This window comes from Delphinapterus leucas, chromosome 8, assembly GCF_059928025.1.
Source record: "Delphinapterus leucas isolate spDelLeu-1000000601 "Yukka" chromosome 8, BTC_Dleu_Yukka2, whole genome shotgun sequence".
In the NCBI taxonomy this organism is placed as follows: domain Eukaryota; kingdom Metazoa; phylum Chordata; class Mammalia; order Artiodactyla; family Monodontidae; genus Delphinapterus; species Delphinapterus leucas.
Window position 1 is genome coordinate 66,625,518 of NC_143136.1, and position 16,563 is coordinate 66,642,080.

The window sequence follows — 16,563 nt, forward strand, 5'->3', positions numbered from 1 at the left end:
ATCTGACATATTGACAACTAAGCAAAATTTCTTTCACCCACGCCTCTTCCTTCCCTCTTCCCCCACTATTGCTGTACATATTAACAACAAAAGACTTTTTTTTCAGAGGATAATTCATGAAGCATCCCCTCCTATTTCTTATACTCCCTTCCTTTCCTCGACTTTCCCATTTTTCTTCCCTCTTCTTCCTTCTCCTCTCCCTTTTCATCCACTCCCTTCTTTTTTTCACTCCTCCCTTCTCTTTGTACATTGATCTGTATTATACCAGAGCTTAGGAAAACAAGTGATGATGAGGGGTGCCCAAGATAAGAATGGAAGCCTTTCCTGTTTAGATGTGACTTGACAATGACAAATTGAATGAACGTTTTATATAAGCTGCCTCCCATTGTCCAGATTTAATGGTTCTTACCGAACAGGGCATCTGGTGGACTATTTCTATGAATCCATACTGTTTCCTAAACCACCCCCATATGCACTAGGGATAGTTGGGGTGCCATTTTGTATGTGTGTGTATGTATAATTTGAAGATCTCTAAACTATTCTGATAGAACTCCCTTTCCACCAACTACAGTCCTAGAAAAGAACCCCTGATACAAATGGGTCAATGTCACACTTCAAGATAAACACCTCTTGGGACTTCTCCGGTGGCGCAGTGGGTAAGACTCCACACTCCCAATGCAGGGGGCCTGGGTTTGATCCTTGGTCAGGGAACTAGATCCCACATGCATGCCACAACTAAGAGTTTGCATGCCACAACTAAGGAACCCATGAGCTGCCACTAAGGAGCCCTGGAGCTGCAACTAAGGAGCCCGCCTGCTACAACTAAGACCCGGCACAACCAAATAAATAAATGAATAAATATTAAAAAAAAAAAGCTTAAAAAAAAAAGATAAACACCTCTCTCCTACTGTATAGCACAGGGAACAATATTCAATATCCTGTGATAAACCATGATGAAAAAGAATATGAAAAAGAATATATATGTATAACTGAGTCACTTTGCTGTACGGCAAAAATTAAACACAAGATTGTAAATCAACTATACTTCAACAAAATTAAAAAAAAAGATAAACACCTCTCTCACTGCAAGATAAACACCCCCAGAGCCATCATATCGGGAACTTGTATATGATGACTTATACAATGAAGCGCTGAAGGGAACAGGTGCATTTTCTGCAGAACATTTTTTCATATTGAGCAAGGATACCCTAACTCATTGGTCCTCGACCCTAAGTATAAATCAACATCAATGGGGAGCCTTAAAAAAATTAGATGCTTAAGTTTCATCCCCAGAGATATGAATTCAATTGGTCTGCTTTTGGTTCAAACATTGGCATTTATTAAAGCTTCTCAGATATTTCTAATAGGTAATCAGAGCTCAAAAACATTTCAAACTTCTCATAATTAAATGGAAAAACCAAATCTGTGTCATTTGGGGAATTTTTAAAATATATTATAAAGAGTGAGATCTAAGCTCACTTGGAATTTTTGCTTCCAAAATTATAGAAATGAAGATATTATATGAACTTTTTCTAGTGCAGCAGATTATTAGGGGCCTAAGTGTACAGATCTGTTGTCTACAGACTATAATAAGCAAGAGATTTGGTGAACAGAAAAGAAAAAATGAGAATATCCTTAATGAAAAATACTGAGAGCCCAAGGAAGTGATGGAAAAGTATATAGAAAGTACATCAAGAATACATAGGGAAGGAACCAAAATGGAAAAGAGAATAACAAAACAAAACAAAGCAGTAGGTAGACGGGAAGGAGAAAGGATGCACAACTTAAAATGCTAGTCAATCTTTTATTAATTTTTGTAATTTTCCACTACTGTATCCAATACCATATCTAGGTTTTGGGCCAATATTAAAACTAGATATCCAGTACACTCTTCTTAATTAATTTCCATTAAATGAAAAAATTTAAAGATGAATTATTATATTCAATGTGTATTTTTACATTTTTTCTGACAGATCATTTTACATGATAGAAATTTACCTTTAAATGGCATTTCAAAGATAGAAACAACGACAGAACAATTAAATACAAAAACAAAAGCAAAAACTTTATTCTTTTGGCTTGATTGTAATGTGGTTTACCGTTCTTTATGGTAATAGCATTTTCCTGCATGCATTTCACCAACATACTACAAGTCAACAGCTTTAGTGTAAAGAATCTACATTTAATGTTGCTTGTGAAAGAAACACAAAGTGTTTTGCTGTAACTGGTAATATAATTTCACTTATATAATTTTTGTTGAAAAGAAAAGCTTGGACCTCATATCTGATAAAGTTCTAATGCCATATGGGTCAGTAAGAATAAGATCTACCTGTGTGAACAAACATTGGAAAAGACTGATGATTTACTGAATAAAAAGACTAGGTGGAAACATCTGATTCAAGCGATGCCAAGAATATCAACTGATCGTTCCTTAAGCCTCTTTTGATAATAAGGCATCACTATTTGAAAGCAAATAAATGCTGGACTCAGTCTGAGATTTGTTTCACGTTGAAATGTGTGCAAAGTTTACTGTACTAATAAAAAAAAGCAGGAACCTACACTGCATGTTAGTCTTTGTTTCTTATTTTGTGAAGTGCTTTAATTTAAAAGTGCTAGGAACAGAAACTAACAGTAGTGACTGTGACATCAACCTGAAGATACTTTTAATTTCTAATTTTATGTACAAAAAGCTGAAAAATAAAATAAAATGAACTTTGTACAGTATTTATATTTTCTTAGAAAACTCTAACCATATATTTTCAACAGAATTAAGCAGCTTGCAACATGTTTGTACATCGGGCTTTTTACCGTAGAGTATTCAATTAAGATTGGAAGGATAAAAACCAAGAAGCTCTTTATTGTTTGCTGCAACCTATTGCTTAATGACACGAAGAATGAGGTCTTGATAGAGCAATTTGCTTCACTTTACCACTGACATATATGGCTTCCCATATTAGACTTCTGAACAGTGGAAGGAATAAGATGCAGCAGCAGAGGCAAGATAAACATGCAGCAGTGACAGCTTCAAACTATAATGGAACCAATTACATCATATTACCTGTTGAAAGCTTGCAAACTATACTTACTGTGGTACATATTTGATGCAATAAATACTGTGCTTAAGTCGTCATTTTTGTTTGCTCAAACATGCACCACTGGGTAAAATTACTATTTACAAAGCAGACTTTTATTTTTTAAATTGACATGTACTATGTCAACCTTACCAAGAGCAGAAGATGGCTAAACAATACTGCAGGATAAAGCAGAATTAACTTTATAAAGTGATGGGAGGGGATGCTTTTTGGTCAATTCAGGTTTTAGAAAGGACTGATAAGATATTTTTATTTTATGCCAAAGGACACTTATCAAAAATGTTAAAGTCATGCTGCCAGGACTCTGAATGACTATGTAATGGGGTGTGTGTGTGTGTGTGTGTGTGTGTGTGTGTGTGTGTGTGTGGTGTGTATACATATATATGTATATACACGCACATATACATATATACATATATACAGGTACATGTAATGGATTATGAAAAAATAAAACAACTTTTTAATGCTTGTGAATTCTATGAAACATTTACAGGCACAGTAAAATTTTTCTGGATGAGACACCTTAAAAACATGAATAGCTGTTTAAGCACCTCAAAAATCTGAAAACATCCTGACACAAGAAGTAAACTCTTTCCTTTTGTGATGTGATTTCTTTTCATGTGAGAATGAGAAGTGCAGCATGCCTTCATTTAAAATATATCCAGTTATACAGTAGAGAAACATAGAATTTCTTACCTTTAATCCCTCTCCCCAAACGTAAACCCATTTACAAAAATAGTCACATATAATAGTAAACAACCTGTGAATTAAAAAGAAAGTGATAAATTCACAGCATACATTTCATAAAAATATGGCAGGTGTGGCAGTTAGAACATAAACAGTGGTGACAATTACTGTTATCAAGTGTCACGTGTTGAATTTACATAAAAATTTAACTTCCCTCCCCCCTTTAAATTGGTTCCTAGAGTCTGAGTAGCCATTACTCTCTGCTCTTCAGCAGTGTCAGCTGGTTGTGAACACAGAAACCTCCTGTCGATGTTGTTTCTCTGGTTTGTTGAGTCTCAGTTTGCTGACCAGAGGCCCCTGTCTTGTTATAGGCACTGACCTTAAGTATACAGTTGTAAAAACAGTCAGTTTGGCATTGACCTCCTGTGGGAGTCCTGTTGACACAAACACATCACCATCACAGGCTGTAAACAATTGATCACAAAATGGAATATTTTTTGTTACTTTTTACTTTCCCTGATATCTTTCCCTTTGTCTTCCTTTTCTGATTTGTCTTTTTCAAATTTTTCTTTTTCTGGTTTGGTCACACTGTCATAGGAAGGTGGAGACGTGGTAGAAGGTGTCACATCGGTTTTCTCTGGAGTTGAATTCTCATTTAGTTTATCAGTGAGGATATCTTCTTTGATGGGTGTTCCATCACCTTCTTTACCTTTGTCCTTCTTATATATACATGAAACTTTTTTAACTTTTTGCTTCAAGAGGTAGCGTCTATAAGCCCTCTGGATAACAATAGCAGACACCTCCTCTTGTTTGCGTTTCAAAGTGGTTGTAATGGGCTCATAGGAGACTTTGGAGGGGTTGGATGCCATGAATCTCTCTTCCATCTGTATTCGAAGGGCATCCATCTCTCCACTCTCACCCAAAACACGCTTTGTAAAGGCAAATAAAATGTCGAGGCAGTGGATCCTGTCCCCACTGACCATGGGCAGATCCATGGCAATGAGCTGGACTTTGTTTGGTTTTGCTATGAGAAGAGGAGGATCCAGGGCAGCCGCAAAATCAGAGAGCTTGGAGAACTCTATGAACTGGGTGGCATCAGGATCAAACTTCTCCCAAACCTCATAGAACATCTCAAAGTCATCCTCACTCAGGGGCTCTGCACTTTCTTCAGTAGCAACACTGAAGTTCTCCAGGATGACAGCGATGTACATGTTCACCACGACCAGAAATGATATGATGATGTAACTGACAAAAAAGAAGATCCCCACAGATGGGTTCCCACAATCTCCCTTAACTGAGCTGCCAGGGTGATCTTTTTCAGGGTCACAGTCTGGAGGTCCACTATTAAGAATAGGTGCTAGCAATCCATCCCAGCCAGCAGAGGTGGTAATCTGGAAAAGGCAGATCATGCTGTTGCCAAAGGTCTCGAAGTTGAACATGTCATCAATCCCAACCTCCCTCTTAACATAGGCGAAGTTGGACATCCCAAAGATGGCGTAGATGAACATGACCAGGAAGAGCAGGAGGCCGATGTTAAACAATGCAGGAAGGGACATCATCAAAGCAAAGAGCAGCGTGCGGATCCCCTTGGCCCCTTTGATCAGACGCAGGATTCGGCCAATCCTGGCAAGACGGATCACTCGGAACAGGGTAGGGGACACAAAATATTTCTCTATCAGCTCAGCCAGAAACATACCTATGGAAAGCCAAGATAAAACAAAAATAAGGTTATACTTAATGGCAGCAAATGAAAATTTACATTTCTAAGATAAGCACTAACTAGTTTTACAAAATGTGGACATGAGAATTAGGTATACACATACACACGCACACACATTTACATACACACAATCTGTAATATTTGTTTAGCAAAATGAAACTGGTATGTTTAGTGTTATAACATTAACCCTTTATACTAACTGAAGGTACTAATGGTCATTTTTTCTGGTTCAAGAAAAGCATCCATAAAGGACACAATGTATATGGCAGCCAAGCACAGAAATTTATGTTTATTTATTTATTTTTTTTTGCAGTACGCGGGCCTCTCACTGTTGTGACCTCTCCTGTTGCGGAGCACAGGCTCCGGACGCACAGGCTCAGCGGCCATGGCTCACGGGCCCAGCCGCTCCGCGGCATGTGGGATCCTCCCGGACCGGGGCACGAACCCGCGTCCCCTGCATCGGCAGGCGGACTCTCAACCACTGCGCCACCAGGGAAGCCCAAGAAATTTATGTTTCTTAAATACTAGTTCTAGTGTTTGCATAAGATTTAATGGATAAAGCATATGATTTTTGGATCAGGAATATGAGAGTTCTTATTCTTCTGAGATGGTTTTGATCCATCTTATTTGGGAGGTGGCAGCACAACGTACTGGAGACAATCCAGGCTTTCAAGACAGACATACTTGGGACTGAATCCTGGCAATGATTTTATGCATTGCTAAATGATGATAATAGCTACTTTTGTTGTCGTTGTTAGGCTTAACATTTACTAAGTCTTTTCTTTGTGCTAGGCACAGTGCTAAGTGCATTTACTTTCATAATCTCATTTAATCTTCATAACACCACTTCACAAAAATGTTCCTTGGAAAACTAAGGATTGGAAAGGTGAGGTACTTGCCATAGGTCACAGAGCTGGTAAGTAGTGAAAATAGGGAAGCGCTGGGTCAGGTCTGTATGACCCAGGAGTCTCATCCCTTAATCACTGTATTATCCTGCATATCACAGTCGTCAGGATCAAATGGAATGCTACCTTGTCTTTCTATTTAACCAGCAGAAGCGTATAAATAGTGGAATACTATTTGTCTCTCTATGTATATGTTCTCTTTCCTCAAACAAGCAGAACCTTACTTCTAGCACCTGATTTAATGTCCTACACACAAACACTTAATATGTATTGATGAAATGAATTTGCTTTGAATTTTTGAACAAAATATGTACTTGTGAAAAAGAATATTACACACCATAGAAAACTATCTGAACCCAAAGAAAACATGAAGCTTGTATGAGTGTGAATATATATAAACACACAACATGATATTCCAATTATCAAGGACAATTATTTATGGACTATTTGACTACTTGTAAGGATTTATATGTGTACGTGTGTGTGAATTGTTTATTCAAAACAATACTTGTCTATACTACAGGAGTATGACTGAGTACAGGAGTATTATGCTAAAGTTGCAGTTATTTTCTTCTGAAATGAGACAAGATGATAAATGAAACCTGCAGAATATAAATTCCTTTTTTTATACATCATTTCATACACAGCATGCAATTAGAGAAATGACAAGCTGAGAATGGACTAATAATTAGACTTTTATTTGAAATTTCGGGGTGAATGAGTAAGATTAGCAAAAAAAAACTTTAAAGCTTTAAAGCACAAATTTTCACTACTAAATTCCTTAACTGAGTAAAAGCAGCTCTTCTTACCTACGATGGAGAGAATGACCACCACAAAATCAAAGATATTCCATCCAATGGTGAAATAGTAATAACGAAGAGAGATTAGTTTCAGCACACATTCTCCAGTGAACAGAACAATAAACACCAGATTAATCCAGTACAGAATGTTTGTCATTTCTTGACTCTGGTCATCAGTTTCTACCATCATGGTGACCATGTTGAGACAGATGAGGATCATGATGCTGATATCAAAGACTTGTCTGGTTACAAAATCAAAGACCATTCCTTGGAATTTGTTCTGAAACAAAGAGTATGTAAAGTTCACTTAGAAACTGAAAAAAAAAATCAAGTTCAACTTATCTGATTTTAATATAGCAATATGAAAATGTAGCTTTTATTAAAAAACACTATGTTTGTTTTACACTTGGAAGAAAATGTGTATATTGGAATATCCAACTCTTTCCAAATGTTTTATTTATACTGTTCATGATACCAGATTTTATAAACTGATTTTATGTTAAGAACCACCTGTTAAGTTCTCAGTGCCCAGAACATCACCATGTGTACAATGGACAGTTAGTAAATATTTGCCACTATAATGAGTCTTTGTTATTGCCTGTGTTGGGGGTGAGAACCAAAATTAACTTTGAAGAACTAATGAATAAATACTTCTTTTGCTTTTCCTGTCATTTCCCCCCCTAGTTTCTCCCTTTATATACCCCCCCAACCCTCGGCAAATCCAAAGCGTCTTAAATTCTACCTTAATTCTACCTCAAGGTTCAGTTGAGAAGATGTTTTTAGAATTATAGTTCAAGAAAAAGGACATTAGTGGAATAGTTGGTGAAATCCAGTTAAATTCTACATTTTGTTTTATGGTATTACAGCAAGATTAATTTCTTAGTTTTGCTAACCAATCTATGGCTATGTAAGAGGTTAAAATAAAGGAAAGTAGGGTGAGGATTTTGTGAGGTAATTCTTCTATAAGAATAAAATTATCTTTAAAAAAATTACAGTTCACAATTCAAATGTTCAAACTCTGCCCTATTCAATTTGGACCTTATTCCAAGCACTAACTGGCCTTACGTCTTGTTTATGAAATTAAGTCCTCATCTTGCAAACCAATTAAGCCCATTGGACCCTATTTTCTTCCTTTTTGCCCCTATCTGCTTGGTATTGAGGCACTCTAGAGCTTGGGCCTTGGCTTACCTCTGCTAGGTTGTCCTCTACCTTCTCAACTAGAACTACAGACGTTCTGCTACCTCTATGCTCATAGTCTGCTTTGCCAGATCGACACATTTATTGGTCTGGATTCTCTATGTTAGTGTTTTGTCCTCTCCCTAGTAGAAGCATCCATTACTCCCTATTGAAATTCTGGGACATCAAACACCACCTGTTTGTTATATTTTGCTATTTGCTCTGAATACATATTTAGCCTGCTGGATTGGACTTACATTGTTTCAGCTGGGTCTGTCCTTCTAGGGCCTTCTTCAACCTAATAAATGCATCTAATTCCAGTTCTAAACACTTCGTTCTTAGCTCTTGTGTACTGAAGTTTACTTTTCCAAGGCTAGTTATGGTCCCCTTATTTCTACCCTTCTGATACTTCCTACCACTCTTGTACCATATCATTTTATCTTGTTTATCTGTCTCCTCTGTCCTAACACCTCTGTCAAGGGATATTATCAGACAGCCCTTCTCAGTCTGGTGAATCCTAACTCAGTTTTAAGTTTTAAGCACTCTGTGATCTCAGAAAACTTTGTGCTTACATTTGTCATAAAAGTGATGACATTTTATGACATCAATTGCTCTTATTTAATTAAAACCTTTTTCTCTTCCACAGATATAGCACCTACAGTGTAGTAGATTCAAAATTGCATAAAATCAGAAACTTGGTGTTTATTTTCATATCAGCATGATCAATAAAAAGCTCCTTAGATTCCCTGTCCATTTAGTTTTCCAGTGGATTACCTCAACATACAACTCCAATTCCCAGTTATAGATCACTGTCTCCAATTTAAATCCCAGAATATGCTGGAGGAAGCTATATAACCTTGGAGGCCTTGTTCACCAAAGATTTATGTTCTCTCACTTTACCTTGGCCCTTGACAATGATTAGCAATCCTTTGTCCCTCACTTGGTCCCAGGATAATTTCAAACTTCTCAGAAATTTTCCATTCTCTTGCCCCCTATTCTTCTTTTTTGAGAACACCAAAGTCAACTGGTGTAAAGAAACTCTTCTACTTCCTTTTTCATTTCATATTATCTTGTCTCCCACACCTATCTTTTCTATATATTACTCCAAATTCATTGGAGGACTCAGTCCCTTTTGCTCTCTAACCTAGACTACACTGTTCTTGAGCCACATCCTGCACAACTTTATTCTATATTTATTCCCTTTCTCTTCAATCTCTTCTTCTTCAGAACTCCTGCTTTGCTCTGCACCTAATCTCCCAATCTTTAGAAACTTTATTTTACTACTTCTTCTAAACATTCATTCTCTTTCAGACTCCCTTTTTGATTGTAAAATTCTGTAAACTAGCATCCCCAATGTTTTCTCCATTCATGTCCCTACTTCATATTCTGCATGACACCATTATTCATCCAGTTGTGTGAGGCAGAAGCTCATAAGTCATCTTTGTTGCTTCCTTCTTCACCTTTCATATTCAATTAATAAACCTTTTAATTTCATTCCTGTGATAGCTTACAAATCCATCCATTTTATTCATCTCCACACCACTCTACCTATCATCTCTGAAATAGTTCCAAAACGAGTCTACAATGCACATACTGCCTCTGTCAGTGCTGGTTGAGTGATATTCACAAAACCCAAATGGACCAGGTCCCCTTCAATGACTTCCCATTGCTCTAAGGACAAAGACTACTCTTGAACATGGCCTATGAAGCCCAGAAAAGTGTGGACCATCCTAACCTCTTCATTCTCCCCATGTCCCAAATGAACCCCCACCCTCTGCACTCCAGTTCACTGGCTTTCCTACCTCAGGGCCTTCACATATACATTCCTCTTCTCTTCCCACATTGCCTACTGACGCTTCCTCATTCTTCTCCATGCCTCAGCTCATGCTTCAGTGAAGCCTTCCCTAACTTCCCTGATTCATCAGTCCCCTCTTTCTTATCAGCTCTCATAGCCAAATGGATCTTTCCTTCTTGGATATTTCTATATTTGTTGGGGTGACTATTTGATTACCAAATAGACTCTTTATTGCTCGATATTTAAATCCAAATGTTTAGCACAGTACATTGTTAATGAATGACTGAAAGGATGGATTTTACCAAATCATTTCTTAATTTGCCAAATTGTTGCCAATAATAGTCTAGTTAAGTGCACTGATCGTTTCCTGTGCATCCCTGTCCCTGTCCAGGTAAACCTATGTCATTTGATGTAATTAAACAGCCATTTAAACATTTCTTTCTCAATAATTTATCTACATATATATGTTGCCTATTGATAAATCTCACTCCTTCACTGATTTACCTCTTCCTATAATGGTGAAGTGCCCAAGGCTTCATGCTCAGAACTTTTTGGGTCTTTTTTTTTTATATATATATTCTAATTATCTTTCAAAAATGAATCTAAGCTTCAGAGCTCAACTGAATTATGTCTGACAATGACAACTCTAAAATCTTTGTCTCGTATTCATAAGACCTAATTTTTCCAAATGCCTTTATAAGACTTTATGTTAGTGCAATCAGTAATTTCACAAAACATTAACTGTTTTACATTTTTCATTATCTACATAATGAAATGTAGATAATAATAATCCTCCCTCTTTTCCTATATTTTATAGCTGCCTCATCCCACTGAATCTTCTTGTTGGCTCATTTATTTCCTATGTTCCAGTCCTATTGGCATGACCCCATATTGTGGACTCATCTTCTTGTATATAAGGGTTCATCTTCTTGTCCAAGGCCCAGCACTATTTTGTCTCTAACATCTTCTCATGCCAGTCTCTAAAATTCTTTTTCTTCACATTACTGTGCTGTTCACTTAACTATATTATATTTTCATTTGGCTTAATTAAGATCGATTTCTTCAGACTCATAGTGGTAACCTTGACTCATTTAACCCAAAAAACCTTGTGTTTACTACTCACTATTTCAAATATATCACTATTCTCCACTGCAATATTTATTTCCATGGCTTTGGAGTATATGTTTTCTTATATAGGGCATTACTCTGCTTTACTCCCCATCCATTCAAGTTGTATTATTTCTCAAAGAGTAGGCTCAAATTGTCCATTCCTAATGTTTTGTCCAATATAACTATCCACTTTCTTTGAGCTTTTGGCTAACTTACAAACAAAACATGGGCATGGCCAGTTTTAGCTTGGCCAGTTTTACATCGTCACTAATGGAGTCATGGAGTCATGATTCCTTGGGAACACTGGATTGCCTTGTACCATGTATACCTTGGGGGAGGACTTCTGAAACATAGAAAAACTCAGGAACTCTCCTGACAACAATTCCTTGAAGCAACCAAACAGAACCAGTAGCCATTGGCAAATATACAATTGGAATAGCCATGAAAAGTCTTAAAGAATGATGTCATCTGATTTAGGGGCAAGATGCTAGGAGGAAATAGATTTTTCTTAAAAACCAGGAAAAAACAAGACCTGTGACTTTTTCCATTAATGATTCCATTCAATCTGCAAAGTTGGACAGAATATGGGGCATATCCAAGAGGTACCAATTATCCCAATTGGTCCCCACTGCACTCTGAGAACATTCAATATTCCCACACTATGTATCTATGAATATGTTTTCTTCTCTGCATTATTAGAAGCTCCTCAGTGACATCAATCCTATGGAATAATATTGGCATATAAGTCTGAACATTATTATTAATATGTATTTTATGTCTGTGTATAAAATAGATTACATAATTTCTACATAGTATGTATATATAAATTACAAATACTTAGGCTATTTAGACTAGCTAGCCACATTGCTAAGGCAAAAACTTTGTTTTGCAAATGCACAAAAATTAGTATCTAGCAATTTGGGCTGTAAAAGTGATAGATAGCATAGCTTTTATTGATGATGAAAGTATGTTATTCTTACAGCAGGTCGAGGTATGGGCTTTTGTGGTTTCTTTGAACCCAGTTTTTTCATTGCATTGTAGTATTTCTTCTGTTCTTCTGTCATAAAAATGTCTTGACCTCCAAAGTAAAGAAATGAAAGAAAAACTTGTAAAAATCACGTTCTTTGCTAGCTACAAAATTCATCTTAGTAATTGTGTGAAAAATGGCTCCACATTCTATTCTAATGCTAGTAATTAATATACGTATTTTAGAGATGCATATATTCAATGCATAAATTATGCCATATTAGTCAGATTTCTATACCGGAAATATCAGTACATGCTATCTGAATTATCAATCACTTAAAAACTCATAGATGATTAAGTCTCTCAAAACAATTTCTGAATTTTATATTCTTTCTTTTTGTTGACTGCATTTGGAGCCAAAAGGAAATGGTGTGATATGTTTAGTTCACATTTTAGAGCAAAGATGAAATTTTAGTATACTTATCTTCTTTTTCTGTTGGTTGAAGTTATCTATGATGACACCAATGAAAAGATTCAGAGTAAAGAATGAACCAAAAATAATAAAGATAACAAAATAAAGATACATGTACAGATTGTCTTCATACTTGGGTTGTAATTCTACCTACAAAATATGAAAAATGATAACTATTAGACCTACTCCATGTTTCATAAAAAAGACATCAGTGAATTTTCGATTCTCAAAGCATGTTTCTATCACTGGAAATTAAAAAAAATTAAACAGATTTTATGAAACATCAAATCTAACACCTATTGACGAGTCTCTAATAAGGTTCACTGACTTGAGAAAATGAAACAACTCATAGAAAAGTCTGAATAATTAAGATTAATTTCACCCAATAAATGCCTAGATTATGAATGAACTTGCAATGAAGTTTCAAGACCCCAGTGGGGCATGCAAAGTGAGGATTTCCTCTTCCTACAGAAGAGGTGTTGTAGTCACAATATTCTATGTTAAAAACTTTCAAATTTTACCCTTTCTGACTCAGTTTCTTCATCTGTAAAATGGAAAAATATAGAACCTACTCCTCATATGGTAGTTGGGAAGGTTAAATGTTACTATCATATATGAGAGGTGTTAGAACAGCACCTGGTCAATAGTAATAGGTTAAGAGTAAAGGTTTGATTTCTATTACATATTTCTGTTGATAGACTAGAATTATTACTGTACGTGTGGACATAGGTACATCAGTAGGATCTTTCCATCCTGAAAATTAGTCTATTGCTTCATCCTATTCAGCAGGCCTTAGGCATTGTTTTTGTAACAATGATGCCCTCTCTCATCCAGCACAGTTCTGACGAAAAAAGTATGATGGTTGGTTTAAGCTTTGGCTGTAACCTGTAGTTCAGGTCTCACAGGACATTGTTCTAACCAACTCAGTTAACTAGTCACAGGTGACAATGAATGCAGGTAATGACCCATTGTGTCATGAAATCAATTTAGAGGGTAATGGCCAACATGGAATTTTTTTTCTAATGAAATAGGGTAAAATAGAAAATATTGGGAATATTGTAAAACTGCCTATTCTTTGATAAGACTTCTATTTTATTTATGCATGTGTGTAGTGGACAGTGATATAAAATATTTTAAAATGTCTTAAAATTAAATACAATGCAAACACAAAAGTGCACAGTACATAAGTGTTAGATGTAATAAACTCTTTTAAAGTGAACTTTACAACCCAAGATGTCAGAAACCCTTGGTGTATCCTTCCCAAACATAAATTCTACCATCCCTGCTAGAGGTAATCATTATCCTGACTTTTACAGTAATTATTTCCTTGCTTTTTCTCTAGAGTTAGAACCTAAGTATGCATTCTTGAACAATAAGGTTAGTTGTGCCTACATTTTGTCTAGTAGACACATTTGTTATAACAGTTACATTTTAAGATTCATCTGCATTATTATGTATACTGGATTCATATATCATTTTCAATACTGTTTAATATTCAATATTTGCCTATTTCTACTACTTTTGAGTTGTTTCCAGTTTTTCACTACTGCAAAAAAAGTTATGCTCATTCTTATACATAGATTCTCCTATATATGTACACAAGTTTCTATAGAATATATTGCTAAAAATGGAATTGTGGGGTTAAAGAATATCTTGAACTTTAACGAATAATGTTGGTAATGTTCAACTTTTTTAAAGGAATATTTATCCATTTCCCCCCAACCAGCATACTAGAGTTCTTGCTGCTGTTTATTCTTAGCAGCACTTGGTATTGTCAAACTTTTTAATATTGCCAATCAGGAAGGTTTGTAGGTAATATCTAATTTTGGTTTAAATTTGCATTTCTCTATTAACTAATGAGAGTAAGAGTGAATAACTTGTCATAATTATAGTGGCCAATTGGACTCCATCTTTTGTGAAGTGCTTGAATGCTGAGGGGTTACATAGCAGACAGTGTATGCTAGGTTACTAAGGAAGAAACTGAAAGCAAGTTGTGTGTCATGTAGGTTATTGATAAGAAAGGTGGAGAGAATTTTAAATGAATTAATCAAATAGGTAGGAAACCACTGCAAAAAATGAGATAATGTAAGAAAGCCAGCACAGTGAGTGGTAATACATAATAAATTGTAACTATTATTCAAAAAACCCCATAACTGGGATTCCTGATAGTAATAGATACAATGCAGGGTGTTAAGCGCTTTCATTCTTTTTTTTTTTTTTTTTTAAATAAGGTGAAAAAAAAATCGGGAATTCTTTCTAAGTTACCACCTGGTTTTTGGTGTCAGGGATATAATATTTTGAGCTTAATTACTATACTCTGGCAATATTATCAGAAGCCAATCTCTTTTGCAAAATGTGATTTCCTCCCTTATTGTTAGTGAGAAATTAATGGAGATTATACAAAAAATTTCAAAAGTGCTGATGTGTATAAGGTAGATTATGAAAGGCCTTTTTTCTACCACAAAAATCTCACTTCCCAGAGAGAAACACCATTAGGATTTTTTTATATGTTTATTTTGCTTTCTGTTTGCTTTTTTCACCACTAGTCAGATCCTTCCTATCAGAGGAAAGATCAAAAGCTGGAAGAAATCTGTGACAGATGAAGAAAGTGCCTGTGCAGGCTTTTAATTCATGGCCAGAACTATCAGAACCAAAAATAAGATGTCTCATTTTACAAATAGAGTCAACAAATTTTTAAGTGCCAGGTACCATGCTAGATACTAGGAAAGATATGTTAAAAGATTCACAGTGAGTAGAGAAATACATTTAAATCAAATTTTGGAAAGTGTAATATAAGGTTGAATATTTTATTTTTCTAATATAGATGTAATCTATAAATTTACCTATGATTTCACTTTATTGACAATATCACTAAATAACAACACTTCAGAAATATTCACTGGATCAAATTAAACAATTTTCTCTCTAAACAGACTTACATTTCGTGAATCAACAGCTGCATACATGATATCCATCCATCCCTTAAATGTGGCCTGTAAAAAAAGTCACATCATTTAATTTTTTCCCTCATAAATTATAATTCTAGAAAAGAGATTCAATATCAGATTGATTGACCAAGATTCATTCAAAACAGGTATATAAAATAGTTTTGAATTAATATTTAAACTCTTTGGGCAAAGTTTTATAACATATGCATTGAAAACTCTTCCTTTGCGTTCTTCTATAACATCTTTTTATGCAACTTTAACATCTATAATGAAATCATGATGGATTACAACAATATGCTATCATAAAAGCAATTATCAATAACTTTTGACTCTGCTGTATCTAAAGAATATAACATGAAATAATTTCACGTATATAGTACTACCTTCAGACAAATGAAAAAATATGCTGTGTTGTTTGATCTTAATGCTTTCTTTTCTGCTCATCCCTTTCTAAGTGGTATTATCACTAACCATCAATCATGATGGTTTGTTCTTGAAATTCTCCTCAGTATTGCTAAATATACTATTTTGAGGCAGTTATTCTATAAAAAGCAGCATTATAATCTGAAGCAAACATTATATTTAATTGCAATTTACTTTTTAAAATATTTTGGTTTTGTGTGGGCATAGTAATCCTGAAGACAAGTCTTGTACATTTTTTTTTCAGTTCCTTAGTGCCACAGGACCCTGCAATATTTACCTAGTGTTGGGTATTGTGTAGGTGGATCATCTCAGGGAGCATGTGGACATGACTTAGAGTGGTCAGTTGAGAAGTTGAATGGATTTTTATGAAATTATAGCAGACATAGTAGACTTGATAGGAAGGTTTTCATTTGCAAGAGAGCAATCTCCCTATCTGAAAGCATTCAAGCAGCAGGAAGGAAGAGGGGAA

The 16,563-nt window shown here is 35.4% G+C and overlaps 1 protein-coding gene across 2 annotated transcripts in view; it reads right to left on the minus strand.

Moving 5' to 3' along the window:
• Positions 1-3,432: 3,432 nt before the first annotated feature.
• Positions 3,433-16,563, minus strand: part of LOC111172813 (sodium channel protein type 2 subunit alpha) — a 90,974-nt gene continuing 77,843 nt past the window's right edge. For both annotated transcript variants that reach the window (XM_022569921.3, XM_022569926.2), the window contains exons 22-26: positions 15,663-15,716; positions 12,736-12,873; positions 12,266-12,370; positions 7,214-7,484; positions 3,433-5,475 (exon numbers count right to left, since the gene is read on the minus strand). In XM_022569921.3, coding sequence (XP_022425629.1) covers positions 4,280-5,475; positions 7,214-7,484; positions 12,266-12,370; positions 12,736-12,873; positions 15,663-15,716 — 1,764 coding nt within the window. In that variant the 3' untranslated portion in view covers positions 3,433-4,279. The remainder of the gene's footprint in view (positions 5,476-7,213; positions 7,485-12,265; positions 12,371-12,735; positions 12,874-15,662; positions 15,717-16,563) is intronic.